The 21,485-nt window shown below is 42.1% G+C and overlaps 1 protein-coding gene across 1 annotated transcript in view; it reads right to left on the bottom strand.

Annotated features, from left to right (window-relative positions):
• Nucleotides 1-188: 188 nt before the first annotated feature.
• Nucleotides 189-21,485, bottom strand: part of LOC104485254 (argonaute RISC catalytic component 3) — a 38,760-nt gene continuing 17,463 nt past the window's right edge. The window contains exons 7-19 of the mRNA XM_086765295.1: nucleotides 19,925-20,012; nucleotides 19,632-19,779; nucleotides 19,205-19,324; nucleotides 17,820-17,942; nucleotides 17,485-17,618; nucleotides 16,826-17,010; nucleotides 16,411-16,570; nucleotides 15,126-15,216; nucleotides 14,441-14,635; nucleotides 13,953-14,087; nucleotides 13,208-13,309; nucleotides 12,293-12,492; nucleotides 189-11,671 (exon numbers count right to left, since the gene is read on the bottom strand). Of these exons, the coding sequence (XP_086621421.1) occupies nucleotides 11,563-11,671; nucleotides 12,293-12,492; nucleotides 13,208-13,309; nucleotides 13,953-14,087; nucleotides 14,441-14,635; nucleotides 15,126-15,216; nucleotides 16,411-16,570; nucleotides 16,826-17,010; nucleotides 17,485-17,618; nucleotides 17,820-17,942; nucleotides 19,205-19,324; nucleotides 19,632-19,779; nucleotides 19,925-20,012 (1,790 nt within the window). The 3' untranslated portion in view covers nucleotides 189-11,562. The remainder of the gene's footprint in view (nucleotides 11,672-12,292; nucleotides 12,493-13,207; nucleotides 13,310-13,952; nucleotides 14,088-14,440; nucleotides 14,636-15,125; nucleotides 15,217-16,410; nucleotides 16,571-16,825; nucleotides 17,011-17,484; nucleotides 17,619-17,819; nucleotides 17,943-19,204; nucleotides 19,325-19,631; nucleotides 19,780-19,924; nucleotides 20,013-21,485) is intronic.

Below are 21,485 nucleotides of genomic sequence, written 5' to 3'. Positions count from 1 at the left end.
AAAACCCCCAAATTCCACCAACGCGAACAGCAAGGGCTAAGGGCAAAGGCGTGCTCTGGGACCCACAGCCGGCCCCCAGACACCGCAGCTCAGCTCAGCGCCTCCACCCCCTCCTGCGGACACAGCTTTGGGGAGAAATTAAAATGATGCACATATTAAAAAAAAATAAAAAAAAAAAGTATCACATATGCGTTTCAAAAAAAATTTATTTTTCAAATGAATACGTTTCGTTACAATACACCCAACTTGATGGTATCTAAAGCCAGCAGAGATCTGATGACTGCTGTGTGTACTACACAGTCGTACAGAGGTTACAGATGCCTACGAGAGGGAAGGAACAGTGAAAAGTTGACATTTTATTGTGCTGGAAAGAAAGCAACTCTTGCAACAGGTAGAAAATTTTGGCAAGAACAATTGGTGTGGAAAGGGAGGACGGGCAGAGGACACCGCTTCTGCTTAGCAAGTACATCTCGCAGCACACCCAGGCATGGCCTCCCTCCCGCCCCACATGGTTGCACCCCACATCCGCAATACAAATAGGCACACATGGTCAAGATGGGTAAGTAAAAATAAAGGCTTTTCCCAGTTTGTTTGCCATCCGTCTACAATCCATTTGTGCAATGTCTCAAGTCACAGCTCTTGCTTTATTCTTGAAACAATTCCCTTTTGCTTCAGAACCCCCCCCGTACCTTCACGGTGGGAACGCATCCCGGTTCCTGCCTGAGCAGCGGTAACGCCGGAACGAGCGGAGCAGTTACCAGCATATGAGAAAAAGCAAGACGCACGTGGAAGGGGATCTCAATCCACCGGACTGGTTTATTAGAATTTTATTCTGAAAAGGAATCCCAAACAGCACAAGTTTGGGTTTTTTTCCCAATTTAAACATACGGTATGAAATATGCAAAATTTATATGCACAACATTGCTTCCAGCGGTTCCCCAAACAAATACTGCCGATCACCAGCAAGGTTTATGGCACACACTGCGCCACCCGAGCCGCCTTCTCCTGGAGGCTTTAACACCCATATTGGCTCATCCCGAACGCTGCCAATTCCCCTGAAAGCTTTGAAGTACCACCTGCTGATAGACAACGTTCTTATCTATGATCAGATGCCTCCGGGCCACGCAAACGGCCTCGGTTTTTCCCCATGTCAAGCAACACCACTTTTTATCCACCAACAGGCTACCCGGGGAAGCGTAACTGCTTACGCCAAGGGAAGAAACAAGAATAAAGCAGACAGGAGGATCTGTACCCCGTGAGCCCAAAGCGCGTCACCGAACTGGCGCAACGCAGAGCTGTACACCGGTGTCGCTGGTCACGGCAGAAGGGGCTGGGCAATGAGCCTACAAAAAAAAAAATCAACGTTTCAGAGCAAAAACCTCCTCCTGCCAACTCTATTGCTGTGCTGAGGCTCTACCTTCGCGAAACTGCCTGCAAAACAGACAAAATGCAACTTTCCAGAAGCAGGTTTATCTACAGGAAAACAACATTGTCCCAAGGCTAAATTCAACACTGAAAACTGCAGAAATCAGAACATTTTGCTGAAGAATAGAAATCAAGTCCAAAGAAAACTAAACACTACAGCCACAGGAGGGAAGTGATGTACAAAGCCGAGTACCCAGAAGAAGCCATTTTTCACTGCAAAGTTGCCAGAAGCCAAAACCTCATCTCCAGCAGTTCTCCTCTCACCGAGTTTTTTCGGCATTCAGTTTTCCTTGCCCGCTGAAGAGTACTACTCAAGTTTCCACTTTGCTGGCACGCCATCAGGTTCCGAAGCTTCAAAAGGTTCTCTGAACTCAGTACTGCTCCAGCGGGAATTACTTTGCTAATATGTCTGAGTGAACGCTAACTGGCGAGACACGGATTTTTCTATCAAAGAAACCGGTTTTGAATATATTTAAGAGATTTGCACGTGTAAGCATAATGCAAGTTGATTAGTAACTATTTCAATAGCTAATTTTTGCACACCTGTACTTAAATGGGTTGTGGACCTATGATTTATGGGCTAGCACAGCCTGAAACTCAACATACAGTCCTGTTTTTCTGCGTTGCTAGACAGTATTACAGTAGGTATTCACTTTCCAACTGCCAAATGAGTTTGAAAGACCTGTATTATTCTCAGCAACGAAAAAAAAAAAAAAACAAAACCAACACTTTCGTTTAAATAAACTTGCCCTCTGACAGTCTGTTTTGCAACAAATGGATTTCCTTAAAAGAAAGCAACAGGTAAGCATCGTGGGACCCATCCCAACGGGCAGAGCTGCGGAGATGTACGTACAGAGCACGGGCTCCCGTCAGAGACGGACGCCAAACAGAACTGGATTAACTGAAGGCGCAAACTTGCAAGAAGGTGCGCAGGTTTGTATCAAGAATTTAGCACTTCCACAACACGGTTCATCCTCCAAACGCCTAATACTTTGCTCTCATAAGGCAATGTGAATCATCACAAACATTTTCTAGATTGGGTGAAGAATGAGGCAGAATTGTTTACCCAAAGTCAGAGAGGGAACCCATTTTGGAGCCAGCGTTGATAGCAGAGCTCCTGGCTGGATAACTCACCAGTATCTCAAAACTGAAAAAAATAGAGTCTATTTGAAAAGCTCTTCCATTTTGGTCTGAAAACTCACTTTTTTAGCAGCTTTAAGCCCAAACTAGCGTCTAAAGACACAGGCGCCTACTTTTGCGCAGCACGCAGTCTACAAGAGCCTTCCCTCTGCTAGTACCTCGGTACCAGATGAGGGGGCATCTTTCCTCCCCTCGTACCTCTGTGCACTCGTGCCACACTCAGGAGACCGCACGATTTTCTACGCAGACATCACTCCCCTCAGCTGCTGGCAAACGGGTTCTTGAAGAATTATCTGTGGTATTTAACCCTCACCTCCACGTTCCCACTTAATCAGACCTCGGCACTGCTCCCCGACATTCCCTGGACAACATTCCTCATGTCCTTCCAGCCACCCACCGGGAGCAGGGGGGAAGCAGCAAGGGAGTGCATGGAAAGCTGCAGGAGCACAGTGAAGAGTGATGACATTACTGGACAGGCAACATTCAAATCAAGGCAGAATTAATGATTCTCTTTAGATAAACAGATCAAGGTTAAATTTTGTTTTTAAAACTGCAAGTCTACCAGGAAGTATGTTTATTTGACGACATTACTCTCCAGAAACTACTTATTTTAAAAGCTTCTCCTCTCTGGGTAGTTCTAATTCACAAATAATTCAGGGCTCACTTTGATTAAGTAATTCAACGCAAAACCAACTACATTCTGACCAAGGGCTTTAAAAGCTTTTAAAACAGTTTAAGAAAAACACTAACCGTACTACCAACGCAAAAGCAAAGTTTTCCCAGCTTCTGTTCTTGATCAGAAAAAGGCACATGCTTGCTCTCAACGAGTTCAAGTCCGACACAAACCGTTCAGGACACCTAAGCTACCGGTTGATGTTCCCACAGCTTACCTGCCGCCCACCCAACTCCCACCCAGTCCTACAGGCAGTTTCGGCCATCACGGTCGCACCACCACTCCCCCTCGCATCCAGAGCTGGCTCACTTCCACGCAGCCACGGCATCTCAACACGGCTCATTCTACAGAGGCAGCGCAGGGAGCGACCCCGCGACAGGAGCAGGGAGGTAGGCGGGAGCTGAGGAAGAGCAGAGCAACCGTAGCGCTCCGGCAAAATGAACTACAACCGCTCACTGCCGTTGTTCTCGGTAGCCAGGCGCGCTTCTGCATGAACTGCGTGAAAATTGCAACCAGAAATCTATCAGAGCGTCTGTGTTTTACGGAGGGGTCAGATATTGCTCACAAAACCCCTTGGCTCCATTGTTTCACCGGTCTACTGGAACTGGTACCTGCTTTGAACCACCTAAGGTAGCATCAAGGCTTAGACACAAAGCACAGAGGGCTGGATTAACTGTTCAGCTGTCACAGGCACTGCCACCTGCTTCTCAGCACCCACCTTTACGAGGTGAACAGGCACTCAAAAAAAAACAACCCCAAAAAAACCAGGAAAACACTTTTCCCCTCATGTATTAGTTTCTGAAGTAGCCACGTAGGGTCTTTTTGGGTAAACTGGATGCAAAGACAGAGGTTCACAAGGCTCTAGCAGCATAAGACTTTTTTTTCAGTATATCCAGCTTTTGCAATATGCAGACAAGTTTCCTCCTTGCATTTTTTAGAGCTTTCTACTCCTGGTTTAACAGCACAGTCACCACTACCACGTCTCCCCTTCACCAAACAGGTAGCTGAGTCAGTTCAGTTTTCGGATTAATCCCAGCAGGGTGTACTACGAGTAGCATCAATTACAGCAAATCTTCAGTCTCAAACTTTGCCAGGAAGGAGGATGAATTAAAACTATCCCTGTGCTCTAGGTTGTTGGTTTTTTTGGTTTGGTTGGGTTTTTGTTAATTGAAGTATTTTCATAGAGCGTCTACATCTTCAGCAGTTGATTAGCTTGTATTTAAATTAGATACTTTAAAACATCACGCAGCCTCCAACGAACGCAACAGAAGCACAGAGAACATCTCTGCTGTAATGAAACCCGTGCGTGCTGCAGTTCAGCATCACCAAGGCAAGACCTCTCGGAAGAGATCCGCGCCTGACAGAAGCCAACAGTGTCAGATGCAAGCCCATTTTATTCCTTTTGCCAGAAAGAGGAGGCGGCAGCTTCCTTGTAAATCCCAACAGCTTCAGTATCAGCTAAATGTAGAGAGAAAAACTGGCTGATAGGCAAGGGGAGAGATGGAGAGTATTGCTGCAAACAAGCTCATGGTGCAAGATTTTTGGCCCTTTTTAGTCTAAAGATAAAAACACCTACTACTAAAAGGGACAGAAGGTACAGTTTTGGCTCAGAATTTAGACTGAAAAAAACACTTTCTAAATCCTAGCCTAATAACATTGAGAAATCGGGAACAGAAAATAATTTAACGTCACTGCAAGCTGAAATACCAACACTGGGCGCTGTAGTGAGACAAGAAAGTCGGTACCAAACTACAAGAAACATGGGTTCATTTCTCTCACTTGAATCAGAAGAAATCTACGCAGCAGAAAGAGACCCGAGTCAGTCTCTGGGGGCAGCGTAAGCGGGAGTGCTCTACGGCAAATTAATCTGGCAGCACCCCTCTCAACAAGGAGGCGCGGGCAGCTCCAAAGAGGGGTCACTGCGCACCCTAAACATTTCGTTGATTGTGTCCAAACACACACATGTCCAAAAGCTCTGCTTACTCCTCGAAAAGGCTGGACACGAACGTATTCCTGCAACGGTATCGCTCGCAATTGAAGTGGGAGTTTTGCGCTTAAGCTCCTGAATGTCAAAAATATCCTGACTGACATCAATTTATTGTAAGTCTTAAATGCCCAATACTGTATGAACATTAATAAAATCAACACAAAGTCATTTCAGTTTTAAACTTAAAGAAACAAGCTATCAATTAAAGCAGTCTGTCCATCAAGCTGTTTTATTCAGTCTCCTCTCAAACATGACTAGTTAAGCTGACTCGGGAGAAGAAAAACAAAACATTCAGAAACCTCTCCCACCTAAAAATAAGTGTTAAAAGCAACATACAGACCAGCCACACAGACCTATGAGCTGCACTCAGATTACCAATAAATACACAGAAACACCACAATAAAGGACAAGGTTCATCATAAAAGAAAAGTCCGATAACTGCTCTTAAGACCATTACAAAAATGAAAGTTAAGTGTGTATTTTTTGCAGGCATGTGCAAGCACATTACAGTGTAATCAAAGCAGAACTTTGCTATTATTATTACTTTATGCAGCATTACAAGGTTACTGAGGTGCAGTGTTTAATAGTCTAGTCTACAGCTTTTCCTGACCGGAGGAATGCTCACCAAACTCACTATGGACCCACACCCTCTTCAACCGCCGGCGCCGGGCAGCGTCACCACCCCACCACGCTGCTCCCATCCAGAGCACCAGAACCCCAGCGAGGAATCCCCCGTCCCACCGACACACGCACATCGCTCCTTCACACACGCCAGCCGCGTGAGGTCTGCTCGCAGCGGGACTGACCATCTCTAAGTCTTCAGACAGCGTTCAGTTGGTCTGCTTCAGCTTTGGGACCTTGCTACACCCATGAGACACCCTTCAGCACTACGGATTGCCTTTCCGCGCTAATTACATCGCCCGAAGAGTCCCGTGCCGCTGCTTCTCCTACCCGTACCCACACACCGCCCTCAATGTGAAGAGGTAAATTGCATTGACTCCATCAAAACTGATTCTAGCCTACCAGCTGAATTTGGTGATCGCTCCTCAATGCCTCTCCCTCCAAACGACAACGCCTTCCTGGTTATTCTTAGTCCTGACTCAGAGAAGCTGATGCTTGAAAGTACCTGAAAGATACCATCAAACACTTGGCATTTTCAATAATTTATCTTAAATTTTCAGCCACGTACAACTGGAAAATAAAAATCTACAGCACCATCTTCTAAAAAGGCACTTTCTGAGGACTGTCTTGCTTAAAAAAAAATAAAAATCACTCCAAGTTTTAAACAGTGGAACTGATTTGTTTTAAAAGGACCCTATGTTAACGACCCGTGTTAGGTGAGGGGGTACCTCAGACAAGATTCGAAAAGGCCAGGGCGCGTGGGATGGAAAGTGGATGGAGTCTCTCCATCAACACTCTTGTTTCTGTAAAACTGATGCTTCTGTATTTTCCCTCGCAAGCCACTCCCTTGCAATTCCTTCCCCTCCATACGCACCTTCGCCTACTCAGGGACAACAATTTGGTTTTGCTTTAGTGTCATAGACATCAGGATTCTTGAGACTCTGCTAGGGAGGCAAAATGTAGGATCCTGAACCCATCTCATTCACACCTCAACTACTGAAAGTACAAAATCTTCTACTAGCAGAAAGCATCAATGAGCTCGAGCTCTAACCACTATCTTTTCAGGTTTACACAAAACAAGGAGTGAATTGGCTAAGTGGAGTTTTATTTAAACATGTGTCGAAACAAAAATGACCTCCTAACACCAAGTATCAATCTAAAGTACCATCTTTGGGCAGAAAAGAAAGACAGGAATCTTTCCCTTTGACATCCCTACAGATTTTTTCACTGGATCAAATCAATCTGCCAGTAGCAGCCACGAAACTGCACCGCATTGAAAGGGACAGAGTACCTGCCTGGCGTGACCAGACTAAGATGGCCGTTTAGAAATAACGATCTCTAAAAACTGAATTTACAGTTTCAACAACACGTAGTTCGAACTTTTGATTCCTTGGTTATAAAAGTGCTTCGAGTAAGGTTCTAAACCCTCAGTTCCCAAAACGAGGAAAATATCAAAAGAGGGTAAGATATGAAGAAAGCTTAAAAAGAGGCCTCAAGCTTTTTTAAGAGTAGGCTGAGCTTAAATTTCACCAGAGTGGACTTCAAGACTAGTAGAAAACCACTATTTGTAGCTGGAATTTGTACAGAAGATGACTATCTGGTATCTCATGTTGAGCACTTTATAGGACAAAAATGAGAAGTGAAAATAGTTTAGGACCAATAGCATCTGGAAATAATTTGACTGACAACTTCCAGAAACCCATTTTACTCCTGAAAAACATTTCTGTGGCTGAACTTCCAAAAGGATGCCAGAAGGAACCCTATAAAAATAACTTTTGGATGCGTTTAACCAGATTACACATTTAACAGTAATACAGCGATCCTGAGTAAAATGGCCACAGCGGAAGTGCCCTACAAAGAAAAAAAAGCTACTTACAGTGGACTCATTCTGTTAGCAGATGTTGCAAGTTTAACGCCTCAACTACAAAACACTCTACTTCTCTCCAAATCTGGATCTACCAGTCGCTAGATCGCAGGTTTCGGCAAGGCTTTCCGCTGGGTTAGGAGCGGCGCCGCCGCCAGCCCCGGGGAGCGGATCCACCGCCGGCACGGCACCGGCGCTGCAGGTCTGCGCGGCCGGTGCTCCTTCCCCAGCCCGGCGCTGGGGCCCTTGTGCGTGCTCCCACCACGGAAGCAATTAGTGGCACTTGTTAAGCACAAGTGAGGTCTCGGTGCAGTGTCGTAGGAGACAGGAACCGTTTCTCTAGACAGGCATATAAACGAGGCCAGGACGTCTGCAAAGTAAGTAAACTGTCAGCCTTTGCCCGCATCTCTCTTTGGACTATATATAGACAGCTCCCAGCAAGAGAGGGGGATCTGGTATACCACTCAAGATTTCCCCAAACAGCACATAAAATTGGAGATTTTTTTTTTTTTCTTTTTAAAGGAGAGCAGGTACAAAAATAAAAGAAATCCATATACTCTGAAAATATACTGGAAACTGCCACCACAGATGAGGTACCATTTATCCCAACCCCCCACCCCCAAACTGCAAACATCAAAATATATATGTTTTTAAACAAAGGAAGAATATCTGGCTATTTAATCTCGGTTAAAATGACAGCACCCTTTGTTACGCTTGATATTTCACACCATTAATTGCCTTTTGAAAAAAAAAAAAACACAAAACCAAGATATCTAACTAACCTTGATTCCTTGCTTATCTCCTCATTCCTTAGTGCAGTAATTGTCCATCTCCGTTTAAATAAATATAGCAGCTACAGCATCATAAATGTGTGGCCCTCACAACGCCAGTAACTTGATATCGTAATACAAATAAGTATCGGCACTTTACGTAGATATTTGCAAAACCAAGAATAGAGATTAAAACTTCCAAATACTCTTCACATGAAAACCAGGTAAAATGCTAGCTCAGCAAGTAATTTAAGTCACTTTCCCAATGTCTTTAATTTATTTTTTTGGTGAAAGTAGCAAGCAAAAAAGCTTCTCAAATCACAGCCACTGAGCGCGGGCAGGATAAGAAGCATACAGTGTGTTTGAAAGGAGCGTTAAAAGACTTTTTAAAAAGGAATTTCCATCTAACCACCAGAAATCCACAAAGAGTCTTTGTAAAAGAGACTGTTTTTTAAAAAAAAAATTCTCCATTTTAAAAGAATTTTCTGTAAAAAGCCTAAACTGAACCATTAATAAACAGAACTCCTAGCTAGAGTGCTTCTGAGAGAAAACGGTCAGGTCACAGCCCAAGAAAAACCATTTGAGAGACTTATTCAGAACCCATCTTACTCAGAACCCGTCACGTTGCGTAGTTACACCGACCTCCCTGCAGCAGGTTTGTCTGAAGGCGCTGAAAGGTAAGTGCATTAAGAAGCCACAGAGCGCGGCGGGGCCAGTCCTGGCTCTCGGGTGCGGCTGAGCACGGCGCGCGGCTCGCAGGAGCCCGGCGACTCGCGGACCCCAGGGCCCGCCGAGTGTCCCCTGATCACCCTGCCACCTCCTCCGCGAGGGCACCCGAGCCACCAGCCAACCGCCCGCCGTCACCGCTATTTCCAGTGCAATTTTAACTTTGCAAAGTTAGTCTTTTTACATTATCTTCCTCGACATCGGGAGATAAATACGTATATACACTAACTGTTTAGTAAAGCTCTTTGAGACAGTGTTGTGAACAGCACTACGTACATTTCAGTACAATATACAGATGCATAAAATACAGTACTTTGTTTTCTGGCAGAAAAAAACCAGGGGAGATTCATGCCTGTTGAAGCAAAACGGGCTCAGATTTTAGGCTCAAAATACAGTATGTTGGCTAACAGCAGATTTCATGAGAATGGCAGGAGATAAGCTACGCATACAAACCCACTGGTTTTCATGTGAGAGCAGGTGGAGTTCAGAAGGGCTGGGATAACAGCAATGCCCATACAAACGATCTGCAGTATATATACTATGAACCAGTGCAAATAAAAACAGTCAAAAATGCAGTTCACGAGTTTACAAAGTGCAAAACTCCCCAGTCCCTTCACTGAATAAACGCTCGTCTCTGACATCTTAAATATTGTTTTACCTTTAAAGTGGAATGAAAGAGTCCCATTAATCCGTTTCACATTTCAGTGATTTAACATGTTAGAACTATCCCAGCCCTCTTTATTTGCAAAGTGAAATGAAGTTACCAGTAACTTAATTTTAAAAGGAAAGTCATTATCAAAGAGGAAAAAAGCCTAAAAACTTTTATTAATTCCAGACATTTTACTGATGTCAAATAGATTTAACTAAGCATGTAAAAACTTAGATCTTAATAAAAAACCCTTCCCATTTAATTCAAATATCCTCCGCATTTCAAAGCCAAAAATACGGCCAATTCCTTTGTTAAATCAAAATACTGCAGCAACAAGTAAAGCTTGCAGAATTCTAGAAGCATTTTTGCTATTTTTTTGATTTAAAAAAGGAAAATTCAAGATTCCTTCTGACTATAAAACTTTCCTTTCAAAATTAAGGCTTTTACTTTGTCCTTTTAAAATCATGGAGGTGTCCATTCTTCCACAGTTAGTGGTACAAACACTGCTTTAGTACAGCTCAATGGACACAGTTTGCCTTTAGAACGCTTATTGCACTAAAAGATAGCAAAACAAGTTGTCAGTTTTTTAAAAATAAACATGGTTACATTTCTAAAAAATAAAAGTTGATGTTGACCATATGTTCTGTAATAATTAAATTAAAGCATTATTATTACTCTAATAAATATAAAAGAAACAAAAGGAAGCTAAACTTCAAAAACACATACATATGAAATCACATTAAGGTGTGAGAGGCAGCAAGTAAACTAGCATTTTTCTTTTGTCCAGAAAGACTTTAGCTCTGAAGGTTCAGTTCTGGTGTTTACTACATGTAATCCCATAAAAGCCGGGACATCGTGATCTCGTGCAAAGTTTCAACATATTTGACTTGCCAGATAGAAAATAATTGAAACTTTTGGACTAGGTAAAACAGCAGCTTTAGTAAATTCACCAGGGAGCAAGACGAGTTTGGATCACTACTGCCTGCACGTAACACCACTAGCTTCTCTGCTTTTCAAAGGGAACTATTGGAGCTGAGAACTCCAAAGCTGGGAAGAAAGACACAAAGGCAGCAGTTGGCTAAATTATGTTCAAATTACTGGATTAGTGTGCAAAACATCTTCCCCCCTCCAATTTTTTCTAGCTAGTACTGTACATTCAAATGTACATGGATATGTTCACATTTGAATGGCTGATGGCAATACTGAGAGAAAGATTCCTCAATGCAGTGGGGTAAAAAACTTTTTTTTTTTGCACACTTCTCTCCCAAAACAATCATTGTGATTGTTCCTATAAAGGTGGTTTGCTTTTTCTTTTTTGAATTACACCATCAACTTTTTTTATTTTATTATTATTATTTTTTTTTTTGCAAAGATAGTTGTGCTGCCGAGCAACTTGAGGTAAAGGCATAAGAGGGTTAAACTACGAGAAATAAAAAAAATAATAATGATGGCGGTGCTTCCTACAGGAGACCGCCCCAAAAAAGCAGTTGGCTGGTTTCATATTGCATAATAGTGCTGTGTTCCTCGATGAAGTAAACAATCTTCCTTGTGTCAATTTAAGGGTTAGCCTCTCGCCCCTGCACAGTGTCAAATTCAGCATGATCAGAGGCACACCCCATAAACCAACCCCACTGGAAACATACATTGTATGTGGCTTAATTTTTTTTCAGTTCTTCCTTTCCGTGAGTATGCTCCCATTTTATTGACTTAAGCGAAGTACATCGTGCGTAAGGTGTCTTGGTGAATTTGTACAGCCTTCGCGAGGGCCTGTGGATCTCTCCCATTGCTTTGTCCTGAAACATGGCTTCCTTCAGCACTGCAAGAAGAGGAAAAGACAGGCAGGGCTGTGAATCGTACTAATTTAGATCAAAAAAGCCACCTTCACATCTCTTCAATGTTTAGGAGAGCAACATCACAACAGTAACAGAGCTGGATACTGAGAAAAATCTACCTCTGTATTCAGCCAGCAACCCCAAGGCTTTTGACAAATCCCTTTACTGCTGCTCAGTTCACCTAAAAAATAAGCCTGTTACAAATATATTGATGGCTTGAAGGTTATAAAATAGTTCAGATGTACAAAGCAGACTTAGATTAGTGGAAGGCACTTAACATTTGCTTCATGCAGGACTCCTGTAACTCTAAAGCAAAAAACTAAATGCATGGCTTAATTCCCTCAGACCACCTCAAAGTAATGACAGAATACTCTATCAAACTAAACTTAATTCTTTTAATTTGAGTGTTATTCTGTAGAATCCACAACTCACTCTTGTCCAATACTGAGCAGCTGCTGTCAGGAATGATGATCTTAAGATTAGTCCCAGAGGTAACAAAAATTAACTGCAAAACAAGCAGTAATTATCTATAGTCAGATGGCTTCATGCCTGCCAGTGGAGCAAAGACCAACGGGACAAACAGTTAAGCACACGTTGTCACTTACCTGTCGTGTTCTTTGTCCACAAGATGGTATCGTGCTCTGAATGCTACCAGGTGAGCATAATACGCTGGTGCAGGTATAGAAACCGACCGTGTACAGCGCACATACGTGTGGCAGAGCTGGTAAGTCAGCAGCTGAAGTTCATCTGCAGTAAAACAGTTATCATCCCACAAAACGTGATAGTGTGAGGGACGGCTGGTACCCTAAGAAGAAGGGAACATCAATTCAATCATTTGTTTTTTCCATACAATCAAGTCAGATTTTTAAGTTCAGAAAGGGCCAAACTACCTAGCCTGAAATCCTAGGTAACAGGAGCCGAAGAAAATTCATTCTTATGTCAGCCCAAAATGTATTTAAAGATGAATAAGTAGTCTAACACTTACATGCTTATGTTACTCTAATTATTCTTGCTTAGAAAAAAACCCACATGCCTTCCAGATAACCCTCAATGATCAAAACCTGCTCGCAACCTGATTAAACCACGATTACACCACCTTTTAACTACCTTTGAGTAAAACTGTTTCTCACTGAGACACATTTTCCAGAGAAAGAACTGCTGCCTTTAACTCTTTCCAATTCCTTAGCACCTTAACTTAAAGGATGAACACTAGAAACAGCTCCAATATTTCAGAAGTTACCTAGAGTTCTATACAAAAACACACACTGCCTGATTTCCACACAATGTCGTCTTTCCTACAGGTTCAGGAGTTGCACTGTTCTTTGGCATTATGCTGAATCAGATCACATCACTCACGTCAGGGCTCCCCCCAGATACAGGCTTTCACCATCAGTGCTTGAACACTTCCTTACAGACCACAAACAAGTACTGAGTGCTGAATACAGTTCCTAGGAACTCTTAGACGTTCTCTATTAAACGACTGACTTGCACTTACTTTACTCCAGAACAAACCATCATACCTGTATTCCAGCATGGCTACAGAGGTAAAAATCAAACTCATACGGATGTGTAATGTCTGTATCTACAGTTGTTCCAGCTGGAATATTGCCACTTCGTCCAACCTAGAGGAGAGGTTTTGTTAAAAAGTGCAGCTAACAACTGTTTATGCATCTCAAATGCAATTAAAACCACAATTCCTATTCAACACATGCAAGGTTTCAGCGAAGGACCTGCCTCAGTACTGTTTGGAATGTGTCGCTACAGCAGCTGAGGATGTTTGTTGAGAACGCTGTACAGCTCTGTACCATCTCAGCACAGAACGCTGCACCTACAGCACTTTAGAACTTTCCATCTCAGAAAGACAGAAGAGTTGCACACACATTTGTGTTTAGAATTGTCAGCCTGGGTTTGGATGGACTCACTCAGAACAGAAAAGTTAAGGGTTCCATCATTTTGTCTTCCCTTTATTACAATTGCTGTAGATTCGCTCCTAGTCACACGAGTATTACCTACAGTTCACTGACACAGACTGCTATCAATGTGCAACACAACAAAGCCTGAGGGGATTTTTTTTTTTTTAACACACTTAAGGTCAGTGATTTTTCAATGTGGGGCACATTTTGTGCTTATCAATTCAACATCTTCCCTGAATGAAGAGACAATCAGACTGACAGAGAAGCCCATGCTAGTTATTTTCTCCAACAGGCCGAGTGTTTGACATCAAGTTTTTCACACACGGCTACTATGAGAGAGGGCAGTGGTTACCCTTTCTGTTCTGTCAGCACAGAACAATCGTGTATGATGTCGCTTCTGCACCACAATATAGGTTATTCCAGGCTGGTAATCTTTCTCCAAACTGATGCAGGCTTCTCTGATGGCTAGCAGTTCATAATACAAAACCTACAAGCAGAAGAAAAATAATTAAGTTTCCTTCCATTGTACTCTACACACGTCATCTAATAAATGGTTTGTAGTTAACACTAAGTGCAACTTTGCCACACAATTAGTTATCCTAGGAAGTACTTAGAAATATATTGTTTCCCAAGTTCTAAAACCTCTCCTTCCCAGACAGGAAAGAAGTTGCAACTTTTCTTACCCAACACGCTTAAGAAATTCTCTCCTTAGAAGTCTTGGTTGTTTTGTGGTATCTTGGTGTAACTGCAAGCAACTCTAACAGTACAGCCATTCAAATATGACAAGTGGAACTGTTATATAGTAACACAGTCCTTCAAGAAACCCAGAAAGGAACCAACCTGTCGAAACTGTCCTTCAGAGACCCCGTCCCTGTAGAAGATGATACGCGTGGGCTTGAACCGTGTTGACTTGTAGAACTGGATGAGAAGCTCTCTCACCATGGAGGCTAGATCCTGGATGATTTCCTGCCGGGGTCGCTGAACTCTCACCGTGGCACAGTACCGGCTTGGATGAGCATCCATACTACCTACAACCTTCAGGGGAAGATCACATGCGTAAAGGCTCTAAGATCAAATCTACATAAGGGGACAAAATAGGAAAGGACTGACCAAGCACCCCATCACCACCCTGATCTCCTGGACTGTACCAAGACAGAAAGTAAGAAGTATCAAAAACATTCCTGCCAAATCAGGCCTTTAATTACATTTCTTATCCTTTAAAAATATAAAAATGTTATTAACTAATGTCACAAAGCTATATTACTTCCTTTAGAATATTTTAGAGAAATGTATTACCATGATTGTCATTTAACCTTGACTTAAAAATTAAAAAGCTAAGAAACCAGTCTGAGGTATCAAGCAGTGTTCCTCTTTTAAAGACATGATTTTTATTAACATTGGAGATGTGTACAAAGAACTGGGATGAGTCCTGAAAAACATCTGACATAGACATAGTCCATGCATTGCATTACTATTCTAACATTTGCCCGAGATGGAAACACAATGCTAATTTAATAAAACTCACAGCAGCTATGGAAGGCTTCTTTCCATCTCCAGCAGGAGGGTGAGTGACATCGGCTCCCAAAAAGATCACTGGCTGCTGGAACACAGAAGGTCTTCAAAAAGAAAAAAGTGCTAAGTCACACTTCTAGACGAACAGTTGGTGCAAGGTTATTGCTCAACATGGGGTTTTGTTTCTATTCCAGCTAAGCTGCACAGAGAAGTCTCTTATCAGGTACTGTGGCCAAACCTAAACAATGAAGTCTTTGTGCACAAGATGTGAACTTTGAAATCACCATGGCAGTCCTTCCAAAATATGCTGCCATGTAACTGTGGCATGATTCTAGTGGAGAAAAGCCACAGAGCTACACCTGAATGGCACAGATAGCTTCTTACAGAAACTATCATTCTGTGGGTTGATCACACTAGTGCCTGGAGGTCAGCGAAGCACCAGTTTGGTACCACGAAACAAACAGCTGGGTGCAGTAGCACACACATTATTCTGGCTTACGGCATTTAAGCAGCAGGATGGTCACCTATTGCCTGCAAAATCTTCCATGCATCATTGTTTCACGTTTAAACTTTGATTCCAAGCTCTCAGGAAGCCCCAGAAAGAATTCTTAAGACTTGCACTCCAAGTTTTTCTGGCTTGCTATCTTGCATTATGCATATTTCCACTCAAAGAACAGATACGCTCTAGTAAATGTTAGAGTCAATCTGAATTTCTAGTCTTCGGGACCAAAAGACTTGTGCTTCTCCAGAATGATCGATGTGAAAAAGATGGGAGCACATGTGGGCTGGACTTCTCAAACCTTCTCACTGAAGACATCAAAGCAATTGGAACTTACATACAAATAGAGCACAGAGAAAACCCACACAAAGAACAAGTGTGAGCTGAATTATCCAGCCTGTAGAAGTGAGAGAAGATGCCTCCAGCATTCTTCTACCCTCATTAACAGCACATTGATAGGTTAACCAAGAGTTACATTCCTCTGTGATGCATTGTGTGCTCCTAAACCTGCAGATAACTTCTGAATATATTAGTATTTCAACATCTTTAGATATGCAGATTGTCTTAAAATTTTTGATACTCAAACATTTGGAAAGAACCTTGGCTTAAGACTTAACTCACGGGCCAACAACCACCCAGAGTCCATGCTACAAGAAATTTAATTCTACCTCAAATATCACATGCTATTACCAAAAGAGTACTTCAGCTTAAAATTCGGCTGCATTTAAATTTTGGGTGCTGAGTGTCAAATCACGTCTGTTAAAACAAAACCCAGATCAGCCTCCACAAAGATTCTCACCGTTGATGAGGTACAAGAATGTTGTTGATTCCTCCTAGTTTAACATTAATCTTCAGGCACAGATTTGACAGGGTCTGTGGAGATGTTTTAATGACATTCTTCACTTGAACACACTGTGTGGCCATTCCCAAGAGCGTATCTCCCACACGCTTCACCTCCGCTGCAAATATTAGGATACAACTTGAGTCCATTTGAAATTATTGCTGTATTTTGATCTTAAGTCACAATAATTTAAATGTACATACTCTGCAAAATAACTTCCAACTTAACTGCATGCTCAGATCTGCTTAAAATGAATTCAAGACCATTCTTTAGATATTAGAAAGGTCTTGAAGAATTTTCTAACGTATGCTGGGCAGGAGATTTCTCAGAACGATACCTGACCCAACAGGTAAAGACAGAGGTATTCCCTTACCGTACACCGGCGTTTTCCCTGGCAGGATGACAATGATGAGCTGAAGCCCTGAATAGGTGTTCTTGAGGTGCCGAAACATGGGCTCCACGCTGTCTGCACCCTGGGCGTATTTACAGAAACAGGGCTGGCCTTGGATTGGCATCCCTGCATCTTTGGAGATCTTGCGCAGCTGGTCTGTAAAACCCCTACAGATGAGAAGTTTTTTGAATTTTTGGAGTAGCAACAGCCCACAGTGCCCAAAGCAGAACGGGACAGAACAACTGTGTTACTCAAACAAAGACAATTCTAAATAGATTGTAAAGCAGCATTTTGAAAACATTCATTATGTGGAGGCCGTACATCTTTGAAACACCATAGGCCAGAATAAAAAAAAAAAAACCAACCACCCCAACAAACAAGTTTAGACTCCTTTAGCACTTCATTCAGGATGCTAGAAGGAAGGATATACAAAGCAGCAATGCCCGAAACCCCACAGCGTACCCACGTACAGTGTTTTGACTGTAGCTTCCAGCAAGGAAGCAAAACAGCTTGGATTCTCTCCCCAACATCTTAGGTAATTAAAACCAGGTAAACACTCATTACAAGTCCTATGTTCATGTTTTCACTAAGACAGCTTCATTAAGAGAACAGTCCAAACCCTGAACCACGACATGCCTTACTTCAGTATCTCTTCTCTGCACTGTCTCTGTGTTGCAAAGCAAGCTATAGCCCACATTTTGATCTCAACGCCGGTGTGAAACTGCTTTCCTCGCATGTCCCATACTCCATGGCTCGGGGTTGCCACTGTTCGGTTCTGTGGAAACAAAAGCAACAGGTATTCCAGTCACTGAAAAGAGAAGCCTACGCTATTTTCAGTTTCAGGATAACAAAACCAAGTTTAGCATTCAAACTCTGATTCCTGTATTGCACAATGCAGCTGAACTGACGACAATAGTCAATGTGCATGGGAAATTGCTCTTCAAAAGAGAAACAAAAGGAAAAGCGAAAACCTCACCCGTCCTCCATACTGCAACATCGGCGCTGGGAGCACGCGCCCCGTCACGTGGGCCATCTCATCCCGGACTTTGAACTGGAACTCTTGAACAAATGGGTCTGCATCATAATTTGCACTTCTCACCTAGAAGAAGAGTTTTTCCATATTACAGAAGTATCTAATTGTAATTCATATTACAAGCAAAAGACTAACAGGAATGCTGCAGAAGTGTTCTACAACAATTCCCTTGTCATTGAAAATGGCTCAGATTTAACTGCTCAACGCTACCAACCCATCCTCAGTGAAAACAATTAACACCATGAGATACAATGGCTAAGATTTTCCGGTTCCCCTATTTACTCAAGTCCTAATCTGCAGTATGCTTATTCAAGAGCAATTTATTTACTGACAGGCTAGATCAAAAAGCATTCTCCTTTAGAGACAAGCACAGCCAAGATTAAACAAATTAATTCCTTTTATTACTGCACATTCACGTCTTCTGTATCTTCCAGACCAGTCTTATTTTAATTTGAAAATATTGACAAATAACTTGTCAGCTAAAAAAATCAGACAGTTTTAAATAAAAGCTGCTTTACAGAACATTCAACTAAAAATATTCAAGTTTTATAATATTTAAGGCCAGAAAACGCACTGATGTTTAGAATGTCTGGATTCCGCACCAAGAAAAGATATCTGAGTTTTCAGATGAAAACATTTAGCGTGTAGGAAGGAAAGCAGTCAAACATCTCAAGTACAAAACTGAGGCTCAGGAGACCTAGAATAATTCTTCTGCCCTGTTACAGATTCCTTGTATGATTCTGGACAAATCAAGTTGCTAGAGTTTGTTTTCAGTGCCTATTAAAATTAAGTCATGTTAGAGTGACACTACCATCTTCAAACCAGTAACAGAAAAAAATGGGAAATTCTCAAGACTCAAGCATTCAGAGTCTACATCATGATTTTAAAAGTATTTAGCACTGCTACAAATATGAGCGTCCTGTAATAACCACAGAAGTATGGTGTTCAAATATCAACAGGAATCAAGGATAGGAAAAGTACCTAGAATGAAATCTTGCTTTCATGAGTTTGGGCACTAAAATTCACGTCCATTTCACAAATTTGTTTAAAAACCCTGAGGGGCCAATACAGCAAAACACTGGACTATTAGTCCCGAGGAGTTCCAACACCTGCTTGGACGTAACTGTAAGGATGATAACAGAAGAGCCCGTACTGCTGGGCTCATGCTATTTTAAATAAATCCTATTTTATAAAGAAGTTAAACTCTATTAAGTTAAAGGGCTAGAAGGAAGGGATGAAAAGAGTAGGTTGGTCATACAAGAAGTTTTTGCAGTAGTGTAATCTAGCCCAGGGTCACTTAGTGAGCGAACTGAAATTAAAGAACTAACCAATCTGCTTATTTCCTCTTGCCTATCCGGAGCCGACCGCGCGGTGGCCTTTATCATAGTCGATGTCTGATTGTCCGTTAGCTTCTTGATACACCGCTGGCCAGCGACAATGTTACACACCTGAAAGGAAATCAGAAGCATCAATACACAACAGGAGCACTTAAACAATCCCAACATACCATACATACACAATACTCTTACGACAAAACACCCCCCCAATGCGTATAAGCGACTGCTTACTTCTTCCTCATAGTTCTCAACTTTAAAGTACTTTTAAAAATGTAGGTAGACTTTAGCGAAATGAAAGAATAACAAACATGTAAATACGTAAACATGCTCGTACTGCAAAGTGCACTACTTCTTAGCATTTTGCAGAATTACACATTCTGCCAACAAACAAGCTGATTTATCAGAGTAAGGTCATTACTTCTAAAGGCAGGTAGGTGTGTTTCTGTTCTTGTCCCACTTGTAGGCAAGGAAGATGAGGGTATTTCAGCTGGAGGTTGTATTTCTCTCTGAAATACTGTGCTACTGTTCTCTCCACAGTCTGACCATTCTCCAACTGTAAAGGAAAGCTGAAAAGACATACATTTTAATAAAAAGTACAGAAATTTTAGTTGGCAAGTATCACCATCCATGAAGCTAATAAAATATTAGGTCCCGTTACACTTCCAGTGTTAAGCTACCACACGTTTTATGCTCTGACAAAAAGCATCTTACGTTTGATGACTTGCAGGACGCCTTGTTACGTTACAAACACGGTATTTCCTTCTCATCGTTCCACAGTGAGTCACTTCTACCTTTAGACCTGCACAAAAGTACCAAAAACTCTGACGTCACAACTACACAAAATTCGCACAGGAGACACAAGGTTTCTTATAACAAACCATGTTCTAATCCAACAGCTTTGATGGTCAGTGTCAAACAGCACAACGTAAGGAATTATTATTCTGTAAACATTTTGCTTTCATTGTAATTTGGCTTCTGACTAATCAGGTATTATCTTCAAAACCAAACCATAATGTATAATACTTAATGTTCAATGCAATCTGAATTTCTTGTAGCAGTTTCATTTAACAGGCATGTGACTCATCTCAGGCCCAGGCGGCTGTTTTCACCACGTTCTTTTGTTCTCATTCTCAATGCTGTATCCCTCTTAAAACCAGCAGTTCCAATATAACTGAAACTAAAAACCAGACTTCTGCTTTATTGGTCATTTTTCCCTCTAGTGTGTCCACATTCAGCCTGTAATTTTCTTTAATTTCACTGACCAAGTTTAACTTTAGATTTTGAGGAGCTGAAGATCTCGTCCAAAAGCAGCCAGCCTATGCACCAGAGGCTCTGTACTGCACACAGAGAGTAGACTCAACTTCTGCTGGAAGGCCTGAGCTTGTCACACAAGCTCCACATAGCACAGACACGCTGTTATGTCTTTCCCTAGCCCCATGGAAGAAAAGGCATTTGAAAACAGAGCCTTATTACCCCAAGGATTCAACCTCCAGTCTAGTAGTAAAAGCTTTTGAGAAAGCAGCTGGATGACTTTTCCTTTTGAGGCTCGTGTGGATTGTAGACCACAGACTGAATATTCCACATCCAACCAGGTCCCTAAGTACCAGATAGCAGATACCGAGTTTAGTTTACTAGGGACAAAGAAGTATCAACTGTACTTCATTGATTCCTGACAGAACTAACTGCAACATTAACATCAGCATTCCTTACAGGATGGCATAATCAAAAGTAAACTACCACTGCCCTGATATAGCATGAAGAGGAAATACAAAAAAGAAACCATGAAGCACTGTGGCCAAGCAGAAAAGGTTGTGAACACAGAGATATCTGGAACCCATTCACCGCTTTCCCATTAATCTGCTGCGACGCTACAGAAGGCACTGCCCTCCCGCAGAGCTGCGCAGACCGCCAACTCTTTAATGCAGGGCTTGTCTCACTGTATGTGATCACAGCATTTTGGCTGGAGTTGCCAAATACTACAGCAGTAAAAACAAATATCGACAGCAAAGGTAACCTTACAATATTTTCGGACTCAGGTAACAAAGCGTCCGAGGCATCCAAGATCAAGCAGAGACAGGTTCTCACTCTCCAGTTATCCGTCTCCCAAAATGAAGTAAGACGGGTAGATGTCAGGCATGTCAGGACTACTACAAAATAATGCCTTTAAGGGGTTTTTTTCCCCTCACTAATAACTATTCTATGAACACATCAGTTTGTGACTACAGTTCAGATGTATTTTTTTTGCTTTCTAGTATTTCAATGGAGTCAAATC

Source organism: Chlamydotis macqueenii, chromosome 22 (genome assembly GCF_036417535.1).
Source record: "Chlamydotis macqueenii isolate bChlMac1 chromosome 22, bChlMac1.mat, whole genome shotgun sequence".
Classification (NCBI taxonomy): domain Eukaryota; kingdom Metazoa; phylum Chordata; class Aves; order Otidiformes; family Otididae; genus Chlamydotis; species Chlamydotis macqueenii.
This window is presented reverse-complemented; position numbering and strand designations above follow the sequence as displayed.